At 41.8% G+C, this 19,625-nt stretch overlaps 1 protein-coding gene and 1 long non-coding RNA gene across 2 annotated transcripts in view; both read left to right on the forward strand.

Annotated features, from left to right (window-relative positions):
* Window positions 1-7,266, forward strand: part of LOC122160183 — a 14,860-nt gene extending 7,594 nt beyond the window's left edge. The window contains exons 3-4 of the long non-coding RNA XR_006168745.1: window positions 5,396-5,563; window positions 6,455-7,266. This is a non-coding gene — a long non-coding RNA (uncharacterized LOC122160183). The remainder of the gene's footprint in view (window positions 1-5,395; window positions 5,564-6,454) is intronic.
* A 1,688-nt stretch (window positions 7,267-8,954) lies between these two features.
* The window catches only part of PDZD8 (PDZ domain containing 8), a 51,555-nt gene continuing 40,884 nt past the window's right edge, over window positions 8,955-19,625 (forward strand). Inside the window, exon 1 of the mRNA XM_042818249.1 lies at window positions 8,955-9,838. Coding sequence (XP_042674183.1) covers window positions 8,961-9,838 — 878 coding nt within the window. The 5' untranslated portion in view covers window positions 8,955-8,960. The remainder of the gene's footprint in view (window positions 9,839-19,625) is intronic.

The following is a 19,625-nucleotide window of genomic DNA, read 5'->3' on the forward strand; positions in this document are numbered from 1 at the left end:
CACAGCACAGCACAGCACAGCACAGCACAGCACAGCACAGCACAGCTTCCTACAGTGGAACCTGAACAGGGAGCTGCATTCAGCTCCCCCAACAAGAACAGAGGTCAAGGGTATTTATTCGAGCTGTCCCAGATGTGCCCACATGACCTTCATTAACAAATTATCTAAACAGCTTGTAATTTTCCTAAGTACATTTATCAGGTGTGACTTGAAGTCTTACAGAGCTAAGCTCAGTCTTTTCATAGGATTTGGGTAACAGCAAACTATGGAGGATGGGAAGCAACTTAACTGAGTCTGAGGTGAGAGTGAGGGCAGGAGACCTGGTGTGGCTACTTATGGGACTGTCCTTTGTGTCTGATAACCAAACAGTTACAACAATGTACTTAAATGTAGGGATGGAGCAGGCTCCAAATCCATCCAAAAGCTGGAGCCCAGGTACAGACTAACAGGCTGAGCTCAAAGAGTGAACAAGGTGGGAAGAAATCTATTTCTGTAGATAATGCTTGTGACAAAAAAAAAAAAAAAAAAAAAAAAAAAAAAAAAAAAAAAAGTAACACCAAATACATATGCACACACACACATAAAAGCCAGTCACAGGCAGTGATACTATCAATATTGCTACTAAAAGTAGAGAAAGTAGATGGGAAAAGTCAATGGTGTGTAGCAGAGCAGCAATAGCTTTTTAACAGACTCTCTTCACTGCTTTTGTGACCTCTTCCTTCACCTAAACTGGAACCTGTGCATGCTCTTAAAGGTGACTATCTTGTGCCAGGTGAACTGTTTTTGCCAGTAAATGCATCTTGTCAAGAAAAAATACTTAGAAACACACTTGTTATTGGAAGAGTCATGCTGATGAGAGTAGCTGTAGGAAAGTAAGAAGAATTTGGCTTTGTAGAAAAGCAATATTTTCATTCTTCTGAGTGGGTTTCACAATTAACTTAGCATATTCTTGGAAATGTTCTTGACAGTGCCGTTTTAACCAAGGAGAAAACTGGCAAGATCATGTTACAGCATCAGATATACGGAGCAACTGGTGTGGAGGAAGTATTAATGCCCACAAATCTCCTATGTAAAATCACGGACTTGCCTATGAACCTACAGTGAAGCAAGCTTCATCCAGCTGCTCTCTGGCATGGATCCTGAACAGACCTTGCAGTTGGTCCTACATCTTAAGTTACTCTTCTCCTCCCCCACACGCTGTTAGTAGCTGTACCCATTACATTAAGCATTTACAGAGCTGCTGATGGCTGCGCTTTTCCTAGAGATACAGACAGCTCAGCTAAATGCCATTGATGGGCTCTCCTAGGCTTTCCCAGTAAAACGCTCCAGCTAAAGGTGTAAGAGAAAAGGGTGAGGCAGTCCTGAAGGAGAACTTCCTAGATGACTGCAATCCAGAACAGAGTAGTAATGAGCACCAGGATGCACCTCTTTGTGTACGTTAAAGGACTCTGGTCCTTCCTAAAGAGATATGGGGTAGAGCTCATTTTTACTTGTTCTGGCATTTGCTCACACCCTGTTATTGACAAGACTTCTTGCCAAAACCAGTCTCCCTCCTTATCACGTAATTTATACGTGCTTCTTTGTAGCAGTCTCTTCCTCTTTGATGTCCTTTGAGTCTAAGCCCCTCCAATGATCGAGCAGAGAGGTGTGTATATTGACAGTGCTTGTAAAAGATCAATGTGGTCTCATTCTCCCTGGGTTGTGCTCCCTGCTCCTCCAACTCAGTACAAACTGAGACTGTTTTAGGCATTTAAGCTAATGAAAGATTAGCATTTCAGAAGTCTGTGAACAAAGTCCAGAATTTTGTTGTTGTTATTTATATACTATTTATACACATATTTATATACTATTAGCAAATCCAAGACTTGTGCAATATATGCTTGTGTTACCCTTATGTCATTCCTGTGTACTGCAGTGTATAAATTATTCCTATTGGCCATTGCTGGCTGTGTCTTGAGAAGGTAGCACTGAAAAGGAAGCACTTTCTGCTCCTTTGCAGAAATGCAGCAACTACACTAAATACAGCTCTGAGCTTAGCCTGCTTTCTGCTTGATTCAGCTGTCTAAGATCTGCATTTCTCCCTGAAAATCACTTTGCCTTCTGTAGGGGTGAGAAACCAGGGGAAATGACAGGACTGGCTTTAGATAACAAAGAAGAATGCCAGGTATGAGGAGGTCTGGAAACCCATGCCAGCCTTAAATCAGCTTTATGTTTGCCTCAGCGGGGGATGAAGTTCTTGGGAAACAGGTCAGAAGGACAGGCATGCAAGGGAAAAAAACAACAACAACACGCTACTTCATTTCTCAGAAAAAGAATATTATCTCTCTTCCTGCTCCTCCTCCAGAAGCAGCCATTTCTGATTCCTGAGATAAACACAACTGTTTTTTCTGTTCCTCCTTCCTTTCCCAAGCTCTGTTTTCATAGCTTCTCCTCTGCTGCAGTGCTCATGGGCAGCTGGGAGCTTGGGAAGGTGCCTTCCAGCTTCTTCCTCCTCCTCATCACCTTACCTGTTCCTTTGTCTCCCCAGACCTCAGCAGAGTGTGCCAGCATAGCCTCTGTGCTATTCTATTTGCTGTTCTATTTGTTTTCCATTGATTGTGTAAAATCCATTTGAGGGCTCAGGTATTCCTCACTAATTTTGCTGTATTTTCTTATTCCCCTACTCCTCCTGAGAGAAGAGGAAGTTTTTACAGGTTAATTTTCCAGACCAGCTGCATGCCAATAAACAGTTACACAATATTTACTTACTGCAAAGGAAAAAAGCCTGCAGTAATCTATGAGGGGGGGGAAAAAAAGTAGGGATCATTTTTTCATGCCTCAACAATGGAGTTCTGCTGGATGAGCTCACAGCAGCATCTGCAGTGGAAACAGTTAACATTTGTGTTTAAAAAAAAAAAGGATGAACATGAAACTAAGGTGGAACATTTAAAAATAACTGTTCTTAATGTTGCTACGGAGACTTTTATTATAGACATAGTACGTGATGTGCATTGATCACATTCCACATAGGTAGCATTTCTCACTCAGACTAGTAGAAACTGACAGTTCTCCCACTTGTACGAGACAGTATGAAGAAGCATGCAGGTCATGGTAGAGAGGTGTACTTGAGTTTTCAACTCTTAAAAAACTGTAAGTGTGCAGTTTTAGTATGCTATTGACTGTTTCTTGCCCTTGCAGATACCCTTTGTTTAGTACATTTTGCCTTTTCTATAGCAGAAGTGTATAGGGTTGTAGCAATGCTGGTGATAAACATAGTGATCCCATCATAAAAATAAGGGCTATAATTCATGTGGTTGGCACTGCACGCATTTACAGCTTTCTGTTAAATCTTAGTAGTTTCAATACATTACATTCAAATAAAAAAATATATTGACTGCTTGAAAGATTGCATTTGCCTTTGAGCTGGCTTGATTAGACCATAGTATTGAAGGCAGAAAACGCATTGCTTGTGCTCATGCACATAGACTCCTTTATAAAAATGCTGTTGAGAAAATGCTGCTGATTGAAAGCTGTTAAATCAAAATCTTGGCCAAAAAAAAAAGAAAAAAAAAAATAAAAAAAAAAAATTACCGTATTCTAAGCTTTGCTCATTCCAGTAAAAATAACAGTGGATAGAAATGCAGCCCTCAAAGAACTTCAGTTTCACTTTTATATGACAGTTTTCATCTCTCTGAATTTTTTAATATTGACTTGGATTAAATAACCTCGTATGGATGAGAAATTTTTTGCAGATTCAGGAAGCCAAGCTTCTTTGGGGCTTATTTCATAGAAGTTTTAAATTTCATATTGAAAATATTTACTTCAATTTTTCCATTTGTTAGACAGACAGCTCAATAAGTAAATTCAAGTAGAAGTGTGCAACGCAGCACTTCAGGCAGCTGTGGTTTCACAGCCGTGCTTTTAAAACTGCTGGAATAACTGCAGCTGGTGGGTAGAATTTATAACTGATTTGCTGAGGTACTGAGGACAGCAGACAGGTTCCTCCCTTCTGTCAGCTTGCAGACCTGAATTCTCCCTTCTCAATCGTCCACCCTTCGGTACATTACTGAAGCTACAAGAAGAGAGCCTGCCTTAAAATGGGAAAATTATCCTTTGATTAAGAATGATTTGAATTTTTTTCTCTGTCAGAAGTTTGGAACTGAATGTGAAGGACAAAGGTTTAAATCACACCACTGCCAAGGGTTTTTATCTACTATTTTTACAGATAATCCGAATGGTAGAGGGAAAAAAAATATCTCAAAGTAATATTTCTCTTTATTATTGTTAATCTTCTCCTTCTCTAGGCAGTTCATTTAGCCCATTCTCCTAAAGTCTTATGCCTTGTATAATTATGCTTATGTACAAGCTGTGTAACACAGCATTCCAAGCGGCAAAATGCCTGTGAAACTACAAGGCGCTTTTGCTCTTCTAAATGACAATTTTCAGGATGAAACATGAGGTAATGTTCGTAGGTGCATTCAAATTGGGCTCATATTTTCCTTGCTTTGAACAAATTCTGAACAGAAGCAGCACAGTATAGTATGAAACCAGACTATTAAATAAACTGTAACAGGATGAAGGCAGGAATAGCAGCATTGTGCTTTCTCAGCATAAATCTATTACTGATAGTTCTTATGAAGATTTCAGTAATGCAGCTATTTGTCTTACATAGCTGGGCAGAGTAATACAAATATGATGCTGGGGTGTACACAGTTAGGTTTGCAATTATTAGTTTCATTGAAAATCTTCAGGTCACGTCCTTATGCTGCTTGAATTTGTGCAAGAACACGCTGTGATAAAACTACCTGCTTAAAGGCTGGTCACATGAGTCCTCATGCTCTATCTTTTTGTTCTTTGACTCCAGAAAAATCAATACAGGTACAGGAAGCCTGTTGTAAAATCCTGTTACCAGGGAGGAACAGAAACAAGACTGTGAATTAATGTTTCTGTTTGCCATTCCCTTGCTTGCTGCCAACGGAAAGTAAAGCCAACCTGCTCCACACTCAGATGGACGAGTTCATCTCTAAAGTGTGCATCAGCTCTACAGGCATTGAGCCCTTCCACAAATTTGAAATTGTTTTTAATGCAGTTTATTGAGGCTTCTTGTGTCAGCCAAAGCCTGATTTGGAATAACCCAGGAAGAGAGCCAAGCATTAAAAAAAATTAAAATCTGAGGTTGTGGAACATCTAAAACATATTGATCATCATGTAATTATACTTGAAATGTATTAGGGGAAGTAGCTAAAACCATCTTCAGCTCTAAGAGAGCTGATGTGGGAACAGGCAAGAGGGCCTTGGGGAGGCTGCCTTATGAAGGATGGCAAAACTATTTCAGAAAATGTACAGGAAAGTTAAGTGAGTGAGTGCTAAATGACAAATGTGGTAACAACAATCCCAAACTTTTCACTTTCTGAAGATTAAGAGAGCTATCATTTACATGAAAACCAGAAGCCAGGGAAGCAGATGCAGCACGAAGGAGCATACGTGTGACAAATCTCGCGTCTGAATTAAAGAGCAGTTCCTGGACTTGAAATGCAATGGCAGGCTGGAAATAAAGGAAATCTTCCATTTGCCTTGGATACTGGTAATATAAAAAGACTGAATTTGTTACATTTACATTTAAAATGGCTTTTTTTTTCTTTTTAAATCTTGGATAAGCTATCTCAGAGCTACAGTTCCTAAGAGGAGGATCTTGTTTCATGACATAATAAAAGCCAGTGTCAGGCGAGATAGCAACTGAATCCCTAATTAAGAGACAGGATACTCTAAGCTTTAACATGAGCCTCTTCAAGTAAGTATCCAAAGCACCTTTACGTCCAAAACATTAAGCTCTCGATTAAACAAGTATAAAGTACTTTTGATGATAATTAAAGATGAGCTTCAGTCAAAATACTGGCTTTATGCTAGGGCCAAACTAAATCTTGGATTTGAACCCTCATTATCATTTGTTTTGACACATTCTGATCAGAATGGATCAGGGTGGTTCTATTAATAACCATCTCAAGTGCTTTATTTGTTGCACCTAAGATGGCACAATCAGTCAAAGTATCCCTGGTATCCCTCACATCCTCCTTAAAAATAACTAGCAGTTGGTGAAGTGGGGAGCAGAGGAATATTGCTCATCTGAACTGTACCTGAGCGATCTGGAAATGAATACTGATCCAGAAGAGAGATGGATGACAGATCAGTTGGAAAGAAGCCTTCGTAGGGAGCAATGGGAGGTGGGGTGAGCTCTTTCTATATTGCAATCTGCTTCTTCTAAGGGCAGAATAAATACTGGGGGGAAAAGAAGACAGTGTAGATGGCATCAAAGGAAGTTTGACACGCTTTAAAACTTCAGTGTTTTTAATGAGGTTCACTCCAGTAAAATGTAGAATCACCTGATAAGTAGATGACCTTGTGCTTGGCAGAGTTCAAAGCCAGAACTGCAGGCAGTCCTAATCACTGCATTTCTTTTCTTTTTTCCTTTTTACAGATCTTCAGAACTGGACCAGATCAGCTGTAGTGCTCTCTCAATGGTAGAAGCCTGAGGATGGTTGAAAGGAAAGGATGTACCACAGCAATCTGTCATCAGTGCAACTTCCAGCAATCTTTGTAGTTAACAGACCGTAGTGGATTTTTTTTCTCCTCATGAATTTACCTAATCACTTTCTAAATCCTGTTTCATGCAATACTGTGAGAATAATCATCTAATTTTGGTCTCTAAGACAAGAAATACAAAAACAATAGGAGGCCCAGGAAAGAATGAAATTTTGCCAACCGATATTACAAAAACAGGCAACAATTACAGCATATTGACGAAGAAATTTACTAAAACCACTCATAAAATAACCCAGCATTTCCTGCTGTGAAAATGAATTTGTTATTTAGACCACATCACTGTTTTTGAAAAATCACCACCTGTAATTGCTTTTCTAAGCTTGTGACAAGGGCATTTCTCTTTTGGTGTCATGATGTCAAATTAAAAGTGTGCCTTTTCAACTGGTAACACTGTCTAGGGTTAAATAACAAATCTTCCCAAACTCTTTACTCAAAGATTTTTGCATCAGTTATAAATGAGAAGAAAAAAAGACAAATGTTTCTAGGATGTCACCAGTCTTTGCCTAGCAGTGAGAAATTCACTGTGAAGTTATGCTTCTTGTTCTCTACTACAAAACCAACTTTTACGTATTTTGCAATCCTCGTCCACTATTTCTGCTGTAATCTCTTGCAAAATGTTGAAAATTTAAAGCTCTACACTCACATGTTTATTGCCCTACAATCTGATTTACCAAATAAAAGAATATGCCCAGGATTTTCTGAGTATTTTTCTTGCCTACATATAGGTGAAATATTCCCTTTAACAAATAATTCTCACATTAAAAAAAAAAGAACAACCATGCACATCAGGTCTAACTTATGCATGTGCAGCATCCTATTTAATAATTTACAGCTGTGCAAAGAACAAGCAGGTGAGTATATTCCATACAGCTGTGTAACCAGAGTGGAAACTGAATGACTGCACGCACCTTTCTATTTATCCAGGCCTCCAGAAAATGCAAACAGTACTTTCTAAACTGAAGCCAAAGCCATAAATGCCTTGAGACCCTTTCCAGATGGTACAGAGATGAACCTTTTTTCCTGTCACATAACATGATTTTGTTTTCTCTCTCGAATCATTTCAATCCAACCTAATGTTATACAACATTTTTGCATGCCCTTTTTCCATTCGTGTTAATAATATTTGCTGCTAATTCTGATATTCTGTCCTTGTCACTGAAAATGCTGAAACCCATCCAATTCTTGCTTCATAATATGCCTCCAAGATTACACAGCTCTTGATAAAAACGTTCCTGGGAAAGGATAAAAGTGATTACTGAGCTCAGTGCTTCAGATTTTAAGCTGCCATCAGGTGCATAAAATGTGACAATTTTTCTCTTTTGCTTGTTTAACAGAGGAAAAAGCTCAAATGAAACACCTGAAAAAGGTTGTTTTTTTTTTAACCTGATGTTCCTCCTGACCCCAAACTAAAGCTGCTATTGCCTCTCTGAATATATTATTCCTTTCCTGAAAAGCCATTTAGTTGCAAATTCAAAAACTTTCTTACTGCATATGCCTGTATTAGCCATGGTAAAGGCCTGTAACAGAGCAGAGCCAATTCTGTACTAATGACCTCTCTGGTATTTCTATAGAAATGCTCTGTTAAACACCCAGGCATTTCAACTTCCAGTCACAAGACCTATAAAAAATTCATACACTGAATCTCTAGTTTCAAACCACAGCTCTGCATCATTAAGAGCTTTTCAATCCTCCCACCCCATAGACATTATGCAAGAAGGGGGGAGGGAGGCTTTATCCTCCCAGCACTTAAATTTCACATTTTCTTCTCCTGTCTGCGATTTCAACTGGCTCTGGATGGCGGTTGGTAAAAATGTGTGAGCTGAGGAGCACAGAAACAGGTTCATGTCTCATCACCACCGACAGAGCTTGAGAACACTTCGGCTTTCGAGATTTGCCCCCAACTTCTCTCATCAGCAAAGGGGCTTCTAAGGAATCCCAGCACCTCCGTGCACCTCGAGCTCTCTCCAGCGGGATTTCACTCAGAACCCACCAGCCAGCTGCTCGTCTCCGAACACCGCCCCTGGCCGACAGCCCCATCCCATCCCCCCGACAACAGCCCGCCCCGCAGCCATTCCCAGCGCTCCGTTGCCATTCCCGTTCCTCCCACCCTGGCGCATGCGCACGCCGCACAGTGACGCCATACCGCCCGGCACCGTGACGCTCCCTACGGGACCTTCCTTTCTCCGCCAATAGCATCGCGCGGAGGGCGGGTCGGCCCCGCCCCCTACGCCCCTGCCGCCGCCGCCGCCGCTGCCGCCGGGCCGCCGCGGGGTGGACCCGGATGAGGCGGCGGCACGCGAGGAGCGGCGGCCCGGCAGCCGGCAGCCTCGGGCCGTTAAGCGCGGGGCCGTGAGGGGAGGGAGGCGCGCCGGGGGGCGAGGATGCTGCCGGTGTACGCCATCCTGCTCTCGGCGCTGGCCGGCTGTCTGCTCACGCTGCTGCTGCAGCTGCTGCTCCTCTATAGGAAAGCCCCGCAGCCCCCCGGGGGGACCGGAGCCGACGACGGCCTCGTCTACGCCCGAGTCGCGGCCGGCCGCAGCCTGAAGGACTATCTGCGTGGCACCGAGTCCGCGGGCGGACAGGCGGCCCCGGAGCCGGCCCCGGCCTCGGCCCCCGCCGCCTCAGCTCCTTCGGCGGGCCCGGAGCCCGGCACCAAGCCGGCCCAGCAGCCTGAGCCCGGCCCGGAGCCTACGTCCAGCGAGGAGACGTGCCATTTCCTCAACGCCATCTTCCTCTTCCTCTTCAGGGAGCTCCGGGACACGGCCTTAGTGAGGAACTGGGTGACCAAAAAGATCAAAGTGGAGTTCGAGGAGCTGCTGCAGACCAAGATGACGGGGAAGGTGTTGGAGGGGTTGAGCCTTCGGGACGTGTATCTGGGCAACGTTCTGCCCGTCTTCAAGGCCGTCCGGCTCATCCGGCCCGTGGTGAGCAGCGAGGAGGGCTGTCCCGAGGAGTTGGGCTTTGAGGTGGACCTGGAGTACAACGGTGGCTTCCATCTGGCCATTGATGCGGACCTGGTCTTTGGCAAGTCGGCCTACCTCTTTGTCAAGCTGTCCCGGGTGATGGGCAAGCTGAAGCTGGTCTTCACCCGCCTGCCCTTCACGCACTGGTACTTCTCCTTCATGGATGACCCCCTGATTGTCTTCGAAGTCAAGTCACAGTTTGAAGGGAGGCCCATGCCTCAGCTCACTTCCATCATTGTCAATCAGTTCAAGAAGGTTATCAAGCGCAAGCACACCCTGCCCAATTACAAAATCAGGTAAGAGGTGGCCTGTGCCCAGAATATTACTTGGGAAGTGGCGTGTTGGAGTTGGTGTTATGTTCTTAGTGGGTAGAGAGAGACTTCTGTCAGTATTTCTGCATTTGGGGCGCTTGTGCATCTGTTATTGATAAAGCTTTCTATGGAGTTAAGCATGGATTTACAATTGCAACAGGTGGAAAAAGCCATCGCACTGTGAGACTGTGACAAGCCCCAAAATACATAGGACTAAGTGCTAGAAACAGGTGCTGGGAATTCTTGGATCCTGTCAGGTGTCCAACAGCAGGACTGTGGTCACCTTTGGGAAGGGCTGAAGATTGGCTCTGTGGGACAGCATATGGCTTGGGGGTGACCGCCTTCTGCTGCTAAGCCTCCTTGGCCAGAGCTGTGGCTGATGCTTGTCCAGAGAGACAAGGGTTTTGTTGCTTAATGTGAGACAGGAATAAGCCCACTCTCTAGGGAATATTTCTGGAATCACATGATAAGCAGTGTCCTCCTCCTTCTGGTTCGCTTTATTTCCTCATAACTTTGGTGAAATGTGAAAGTTGATAGGGGTAGGGGATGTGTTGCGAGTGTTGTGGTAAAGCTTCGGGGAACTTCTTGGGTTTTTTTGTTTGTTGTTTTTCTTTTCTTTTGAGGCTGAAACATTTTCTCTCTGTGAAGGCAGATGCTGCAGCACATAAAATGCAAAGTTCAGGGATGTTTCTGTAGTACAAGTGGCAGGTGGCATCATTTTGATTCCACCTTGAGTTCTGATTTGAAAAATCGATACTGCCTTGCCTCTTTCAAGGTATACAATGTTCCCCTTATCTCAAGCATCTTAACACTGGTAGGATATGATGTTTCCTTTCTCTCTGGTTCACTATTTGTCGTTCTTGTTAGGTATTCAGGAAGGATTTTTGTTTACTACATTCCTCTCCAATAAGCCTTTTCTCTGAGATTCCTCTGGCATGAGTAACTGAAAATGTCTGTTTGAAGTGTAATTAGCAGTGTCATAATTTTTAAAGCCTTTTCAGCTGGTTCTTCTACAATCTAATTTAGAAGGGTTCTCACCAAGGTGGATGTGTGAAATATCCAAGATTTGAAAGTCCCTAAAGGGCAGTAAGTAGTTTCTTAAAGTAATGCTGTGGTCCTTTGAGATTTCAGGGTACTGAATTGCTGTCTGGAAGGCCCTGGGCAGCAGTGAAACTGTCGAGCAAGGTTGCTTCCATCCTTTTACCATTTTGGAAAGAGACTGAAGCTGCTAAATGTGGAAAAGAGCCCAAAAGAGAGGCTGGGAGAGCACAGCGCAGTGACAGTGAGCGTTCTCAGTGTACCTAGAAGGAGCAAGTAGAGGAAATAATCTTTATGCTCTCCAGACAAATTTCTAGCCTGTTTGTGGAAGCAATGATGATGTGCTCTTCCCCTTAGCAGCAGGAGAAAGGCTTCTTTGCTTTTCCTTTGGGAGATTCATCTGGACAGCAGGGCTTTGTTTTTGTCTGGATGTAGGGGATTGTCAATATATTTCTCAAATGTTCTGCAGCATTTGGCATGTGGGAGCCACTGGTATGTTAAAGAGACTGGAGGGGAGAAAGGGAAGAAGCAGAGCTCAGTGTTTGGGCCAGAAATGAGAAGAAGTGTATGAAGACAGGAGTTAACTGACACTGAGAACAACACAAGACACATGAATGGTTATAAAACTAAGAAGAGTTAACTTATTTTAGAACATTCTCTTTAACTTGTCAGGAGTTGGGAATTTGAGAATGCTTGAAGGGAAAGCACTGTCACAGCTGATTCTCACACTGGATAGTTGCCTTGTTTTACAGGGTGGCAGATGTTCAGTGGTGCCCATCCCATGTTTGGTGCTTTGGTCCTTTACATTTTATTTTGTGTTCTGAGTATGAAATTCTGACCCACTGTTTTGCAACAGGGGGGAAGGCAGGAGACTGAGTTTAATGCCTGTTAATGAAATTACCTTAAGTAAGGAAGACTGGATCATTGGCATTCTGACTGTTTAGAACTCTGCCTTTGACATTTGCTAGTGGGACTGCAGAGCCATTCCTTCATGGGGACCTTTAGGCTCATTATCCGTGAACCTTCCGGCTGTCCACATGGACCCAGCATTTTGTAGAGCATATTGTAAGAGTTGGTTTAGCTAGATCCCCGGACAGCAGAAGAAACTAACAGATAAGTAGTGACAGTGCACTCTTATGTGGTGGTATAGTTGAGAATTAAAGCATTCAGGCTTATGTGATACAGAGAACTGATTTGGAAAATCTAGTTCCCTATTAAAAAGATGCAGAACTTGGTATTTTTAATAGATGTACTTACATGGCTAATGTATTCCTAGAAATATTCCTTACCAAAGAGTGTAAAGAAGTCAGGACAGTTTCACAACTGCTTAATAACCTGCTACCTTACTTAAAACTTAACAATTTCTCATATACTGGGAATGTGCTTGTCCTCTCTCCATTCTTTTCATATGGTCTATATGCTTCTTGTTTAGAACCTGGTGCTTGCTTCTGTGCGTAGTTCAAAGCTCTTGCTCAAATAACTGTAAATAAATCTTTGAATAGCAGTAATTACAACCCTGTAAACAAAAGCAATTGGAGTGTAGGGAGTTCTCTTTCCAGCTGGTTAAAAGGGTTTGTTATCCTGATAGATTCCAGATTGAGTCCTCAAAGGAGTTTTAACTTTAAGATGATAAGTGGTGTTAAAATTAAAAAGATGCCATTTTTGCTGCTGTCTTTATTAGGCAACTTTTAGAGAGTTGTTGCTGTTGAATGACTTGAGAACTTCTGCCAGTAGTTGATTTTTTTTAACACTCTGTAAATAAGTAACACAGATCCCCCTTCTTGTGTTATTTAATTGTAGAATATTATCTAGAAAAAGCATATGTGTATTTTGTCTTCGCATACATAGTGGATGTCTCCTTTTGTTGCCTTCCCAGATATGTACCAATTTTTAGGCAACAAAGCAGTGATTACCAATACCATCTTCCTTCATATCATCCACTGCCAGGAGTGCATTGCACACAGCTGCAGTGTGAATGGGAGTGAGACCTCGTGCACTCCTGATGCGCTCTGGGGATCTCTGGGGGGAGGCAATGTAGAACACTGTGTCTCAGAACTCACTTAGCATAGCATGTACAAGTTTCTCTATCAAAGCAATTGTCTACTAATTGAAGAAGGAGGGATGCAGTTTGTCTAAACAAATAAGCAGTGATTTGTGTTTATTCTAATAGTGTGTAATCTCTTTGCTTTGGCCCTTGAAGAAACGTATTTATATCTGGCAAACGCTCATTTTGAAGCTGTTGCCATTCAGTGCAGAGCAGCTATCTCATATGGTAAGGGCTGATTGCATTCCTAGAAGCAAGGCTGCCAATCAAATTCAGTATTCAAATTCAGTATCAAATTCAGTAGGGTGGTTTTTATTTTTTCAGTCATTGTTGGTGAAGGGTCTGTGCAATTCGCTTGGAAATAGCAAGAATTATTTCTATTCTGTAGCTAACTTCAATGTTTTTTGTCGCTTTGCTATAGAAATATGAGCAGCTTGCTTTTCTAAACCTGTGATCTGTTAGAGAAGCATCTTGTACAAAATGTTCTTCCTTTTCTTCCAATACATGTGAGCTTTGGTTCACTCTTGAGAAAGGAGATAATCGCAGATCTGCCACTTAACCACCAGCTGGGTTCTGCCATCCCAGGATCTCTGCTACTGGCACTCCTGGATCCAGTGAGTTGCACCCACCAGCACACTTTGACCCATCGCTGGGTTCTTTATGTCGGCTTCTTTTGCTACAGATGCTGATAGATGCCAGTTACCAGCATGCAGAGTTTATTGAGCAGACTGAACCCAAGCTGTCATTTCTCATAGTATGCTCTCAAACAGTTCTGCAGAAGTAGTACCACAGACATTTTTTTATGCTGGTTTTGACTTCTAAATTGTGTCCATTTAATAGTAGGCTAAAGTGGTTAATGCTGGGCTGTGGTCACTAGCATTGTCACAGCACACTTAGTGTTTAGAGGCAGATAGCAAGGACTGTTTCAAGTGTCTGCCTTCTTGATTGTTTGTGCTTCTGGAGGTGTTACACGTTCATTTCTTAGTTCTCTAATGAGCTTACCCTTGCTCATTAACCTGCTTATTGGTGGCAACGTTGATATTTCATGCCAGGTGTGTAGTTCACTAATTACACTGTATTCAGAAGCCTGTTCTTGAGTCAGCTATAGTTCTGTTGATTTGTACAGGTTCTGATTTTCTTGTGCCAGGAGCTCTGGTTCTTTCTTCATTTTGGTTATTTTTTGTGTGTGGTTTTTTTGGGGCTTTTTGTTTATTTGTTTTTGGCTCTAGACAACTGAAATACACATTTCTGTAATACACAGGAAGAGTTTAGTATCTATAAAGGGAAAGGAGGAAGTACTTGCAATTTCCCTCCAAAAGTGAATTTCAAAGTATTTCCCCATCAGTGATGTCAAAATTCTGGCAGCCGCTGTTTTCCCCTGAGTTTAAGGTCTTACAAGTTCATCCATTTAGATCCTAAGCAGCTTAGGTATTGTCAGAGCAGTGGGGGAGTTCTGTGTATTTTAAGAACACTTTGTATCTCTATTCTGTATAGTAAAAAAGGAACTTATTTCGGTGTGGATATAAGGTTGTTTGAGAGAGTGCATTTAGCTTTAATGCATGCTGTCAGAGTGGAGTTGCTCTTTCTTCAGAAGTAATCTCACAAAGGATTACTTCAACATTTTTATATTTGATATTAATTAAGTGACCACCTGAAGTCTTTTCCAATGTGAATGATCCTTTCAGCTGGTCATTTGCAATATAATTAGTTACGTTAATTGCATTGCAAACTGCATTGTTTGTAAGCTGAAGCTCTATTGAATATCAGTGGCAAGAACCATTAGACAAACTTATCTTAATTTACTATTACAGAATGCAAGTTGAGGGTTACACAGCAGTTTCTTATTTTTGGCAAAACTGAAGCTGAGAAGTAATGCAAGTAGCTATTGATTATGGAATGTTTCTTATAATAGAGGTGACTTCATAATTTGGCAGTAGAGGTATTGGAAGAAGTATAAAATTAAATATACCTATATTATCCATAAGATGAAGTTATTCTACCCAGAAATATGCATAGTGAGCATTTCTGGTTTAAGAAATCAGCTGTAGTAGAAATACCTACTTTATAGCTTCTGCAAAGTTAGAGCATGTGGAGGTTCTTTTCCAGAGTGGATTTGTGCTGCAGTTGTGCTTTGAACCTCTCTCACCAATTAGATATGTAGGGTTGCACCTATTTGAATGATGTTTTCATTCTGCTAGAAGGAAAGAATTATTGTTCTGTTAATATATCACCGTGCCCCTGCCCATTCTAAGCAGAAAAATAAAAAATAGCCTTTTTTTAAACTGCAAAACCAAATGATAGTGCTGTGCATTGTGGTGATGTGGGTTTTCAGATTGTTCTGGAGAGGTGATGTTCTAAATGACGCCTGCACAGAGACTTGTTCTGCTGCTGACAGATTGGTGATAATTGGGATCAGTAGATCTGTCTGTAGACAGCAGTTTCATGCTTGGAAGATTATCTTTGTAGTGCATGGACAAGTAATTATTTATTTGTACAGAACATAGAGAAGTAGATCTGCTGGTAAGCTGACACATAGTAAACAAACCTGAGGCCTGGAACCTTAACTGTGTTGTTTTCTTCGTCAAAGTGCTGCAGGTACAGAAGGGAGCTGTGTACAGTACTGAGCTTTTGTGCCTTCACTTGGGCACTGGGTCTCCCTCAGAGGTCGAGGATCAAGCTGATGTTGCTGCCCAGTGAGAAGGAACACATTTCTTTTGTATTCAGCTGTTGGTTAAAATTACTTTATTTGACTGTCATAATATTTTACATTTTTTTTAATGAAAGATGAAATACAAAGATTGAAAGTACCACTGTAAAGGTAATTTATCTCAAAGCAAATATCAGTCACACAGGAGTTGCAGTACCGAACTGTAAGCATCCAACCCACCTCTGAGTTGGGATGTGAGCCAGGCAGGGAGGGGTGGTCAAGCACTGGGGCTGGGTTGTACTGAATAACTTCCTTCAGTTTCTGTGCTCTTAGTTTTCCGTGGATAGGTAAGAGCCTGGGGAAGTTCAACAGGCTGCAGTGGCAGCAGTGTAACTGTGCTGCTCCAGCCGGTGGGAAGGCTGGGCTCCGGCTGCTGCTGGAGCTGCTAGTCCTTTCATGCTATGGGGTTTCAAAAGGAAACTGCTTGTTCTGCATTCCTGCACAGATTGCCTCAAGTCACCCAGTGTGCTCCTGTGTTTACAGTTCATGTTCATGCTTGTTTGATTTAAAACTATTTCAACATTTGACTATTCTTGATATTATAGTAAACTTTAAATTTAGAACTGCTACTGGGATTAATAAGCTTTATTGCTAAAATGTGTATGAAGGGGACAATGTTACATATGTAAGTGATTTGTTAATTTAATGGATAAGCTGTGCCATCCTGATCTCTAAAATACATCAATTGCTGTAATACAAAACCATTTGCATGGTGATCTCAAACATGCACTGTTGCTGCATGAATATCACTACTTTGTAACAGTGGGTAAGTTTGCATTTTGCAATTAATGTGGCTGCCAGTTTGCATGGCAGAGGCTTGGGGTCAGTATTTTGTACAAGCATTCCTCAGGGTGACGGTGACATACTGAGTGTGCAGCTGGGGCATTTCTTCAATGGGGATGTTTCTGCTATAGTCACTGAGCTTCTAGTTAAAAACTTGCTGCTGGCATGTTGTGCATCTCAGTTCAGAGACACAAGAAAGATCCATACGAGTTTTGGAAACATTTCTTGTCGTTATTTAACTTTACTGTATAAAGATGGCAGTAATTTCAATAGCCGAATAAATCTAGGCTAAAATACAGACTGTACTCCAAAATGCTCTGTGTGAGATGAGAGAGAGGCTTTTCAACTCTGAGTTGGACTCCAGAGCGCTGCTTTTTTTCTTGGCTACTTTTTTTCTTTATTGTGCAGCTGCTGTAATTTATTTTAGCCTTAGAACTGCGTGGGAACAGCTTACCTCTATAATTTATTGATTGCACTGTTCAGCTTGTAGCTGCGCTGTTGTTCAGCAGGATGGTCTGTGAGGAGCAGTGCACTCAGCCCTCTCCATTAAAGCTTATTTGTGTAATGGAAATCATTGCTGTGCTAGAACTCCAGTATTGTTTTCATGTTTCCAAAGGCTTATCTGATATTGTAAAAATCTGTCTGCAAAAAAAGAGGATATTGCAGAGATCAGCAGATGATAGAGTTAATCGAACTGTTACACGTGCTCAGGGACTGTAGTTAACTGCCAGATATGACTAGCATGAAGTCACATTTGAACAATCAGAAAAGGTTTTTCTTAGAAGAAATTTTGTGTTTGTTGAAGTATAAAACTTGCCAAGGCAATCTGAGATAAAATTTAAAAAACATTTTAAAATATTGGGCAGAAAGTGAGAAATAATTGGTGGACGTCTAATGGGAAACACAGTACTGTATTTGTATCTTTTCCTTCACCTCATCTTAATGCTAAGCCTCAGTGAATTTTCCTACATCAGTTTTAAACATCAACATAGTTCTCTAAAATGCCCGTTCAGAAGGAAATGGGTACAGGCATTGTGGTCTGCTTTTATAATGGCACTAAGTACAAGATTATACTTTGGCACATGGAACAAAGATGTTGGTGTAACAAATAAATGATTTTGCAAACTTTGAAACCTACCCTGCCAGATAGACTTTTACACTGTGCTTAAAATATAAATGCTAAAGTAGGCTTTTACATGAATAGCAGTTGTGTAGTAAATGAGCTAAAGCATCATTCCTGCTTGCCTTAGCTAAATAGGATGAGTGGATGTTGAAGATCATAGTCTTGCAGTGACATGATAGAAGCCTTCATGGAATTGTTTGAATCACTGCTGTGAATGATCTGGTGTGGTGAACACTTCCAAAGCAATTGAACAGGGGAAATGATGCAGTCTGGTTCAGAAAATTTCACAACAGCTTGTTGGGTTTTGTTGTTGTTTTGTTTTCCTGAGTAATTCTGTATACTTCAGGCAATATGGCAGAATAAACAAAACAAAACTTCTGAGGTTGCCAAGCAAAGAGCCCAGTGGGTTACAAGGGGAGGTGGGGTGGGAACAGCAGTGTTTGTCAGTAGTATTGTTTTAAAACAATAGCACAAAAACTGAGATTTTTCTGTTATTTTGAAAGAAGAGCAAATTAGAGAAAATACCCAAATTCATTATGGACATGCTGGGAGAAGGTTATGGTAATTGGAGCAGCTGCTTCTTCCAGAGGTAATCACTAGTCACAGCTAATGTGCCATGAGTGGTGCAGGGTTTGTAAGGTGCAGGAATCCCTGCTGATAATTCATTCTTGCACCCCTTTTTGTGCACCTGGTCATCAGCAGCAGTGCTGCAGGGCACATCCAGATGAGACAGCTGTATTATTTGGGCTGCTTTGCTTACAGCAAGGGCTCATTTCTAATCTGCTTTCAGTCACACATCTCCCCAAGCAGAACTGTCCCCAGCTGGCAAATGTGCTTGACGGTGTGCCCTCCCCACTGCCACTGTCCAGGGCTGTGGCTGAAATGGGTCCTTGGTTGCTGCTGTTTGCAATAGATTTTTTAAGGTGCACCTCAGTCATCTCAGCTTTGCAAAAGGGTACTGTTGGTTGGAGCTAGGCTAGCTTCAACACTTCAGAAGACATACAGGGTGTAAATGGGACCATCGTCAGTGCTGTCGGAAGTGACTAGATCAATGTAAATTGAGGAGAAACTTTGATACTTCATACATTTTTTAAAGCTAAATGGAGAGCAGAGTTAAACCTTGCAAGCTATGATATCTAGAATTCAAAATAAACACAAAGAGTTTTTCCACTTTTGGTTTTTGGCTCTTGGAGGCCGCCTTCAGAGTGAAAGATGATTTTCTGGCCTCTCCAAGAGCTGCCTGAGAGGGTGTCAGTAGTTTTCACGTGGGCTGGTGTTTAGGGCAGAGGACCAGAACTCTCCATTTCAGTGGGCGAGCCATGCTCCGAGTTAGGATTTCTGTTTGAACACCAACATCGTTTCCTTCTGACCAGAGCTGCACAGAAATGGTGTTTGTAGAGAGGCTTGAGATCTGGGAGAGTATGTTGTTGAAGTGGGAAAATGCTGGCATTTTGCTAGCAGTGCTTACTGGAACCAGTCTCTATCTGGTTGAAAGTGCAGAGTTCTGGAGTGTCTTTGCTTTGTTTTCATTTGATTGCTTCCTGCTGTTGTTGTTGCTGTTCTTAAATGCCTAAAAGCTGCTTGTTGGAATGGCTGCTGAAGCACACCTGCATCTCTCCACCTCTGGTGGAGATGAGCACGTTGGGCACCTTCTGTCCCACATATTGCAGAGCCACCACCCAGCCTTCCTGGTTAGGTGGCTGTCCGTGTCCTGTCTCACAGTGACAATTATGGTCTTTCTCATAGTTTGAACCAACAGATGGCTTAATTAACTGTAATTTGAAACAAAATGTAACAAAGCCATTAAAAAAAATAAATCTCTGCAGGAACATGAAAACTCAGGGAAATGAAGCAGTTGTTGGCTACGTTTACAGAACTTGGAGTTTGGGAAAATATTTTTGAGATATGAAGAAATCTGCGTGATCAAATTTATGGGCTAGGAATGTAAATTTTGATAAGGCTGATTTGAAATTTCCCTTTGCCTGTGGCTTTTTCAATACAGAGAGCAACAGCAAGGCTTTCCTTGCCATATCTACGATGACTTCTGTCATATAAGCTGGAAAAGAAATCTACCTTT

This window comes from Centrocercus urophasianus, unplaced genomic scaffold (assembly GCF_019232065.1).
Source record: "Centrocercus urophasianus isolate 14NV4802_14NV808 unplaced genomic scaffold, USGS_Curo_1.0 seq_17, whole genome shotgun sequence".
Taxonomy (NCBI): domain Eukaryota; kingdom Metazoa; phylum Chordata; class Aves; order Galliformes; family Phasianidae; genus Centrocercus; species Centrocercus urophasianus.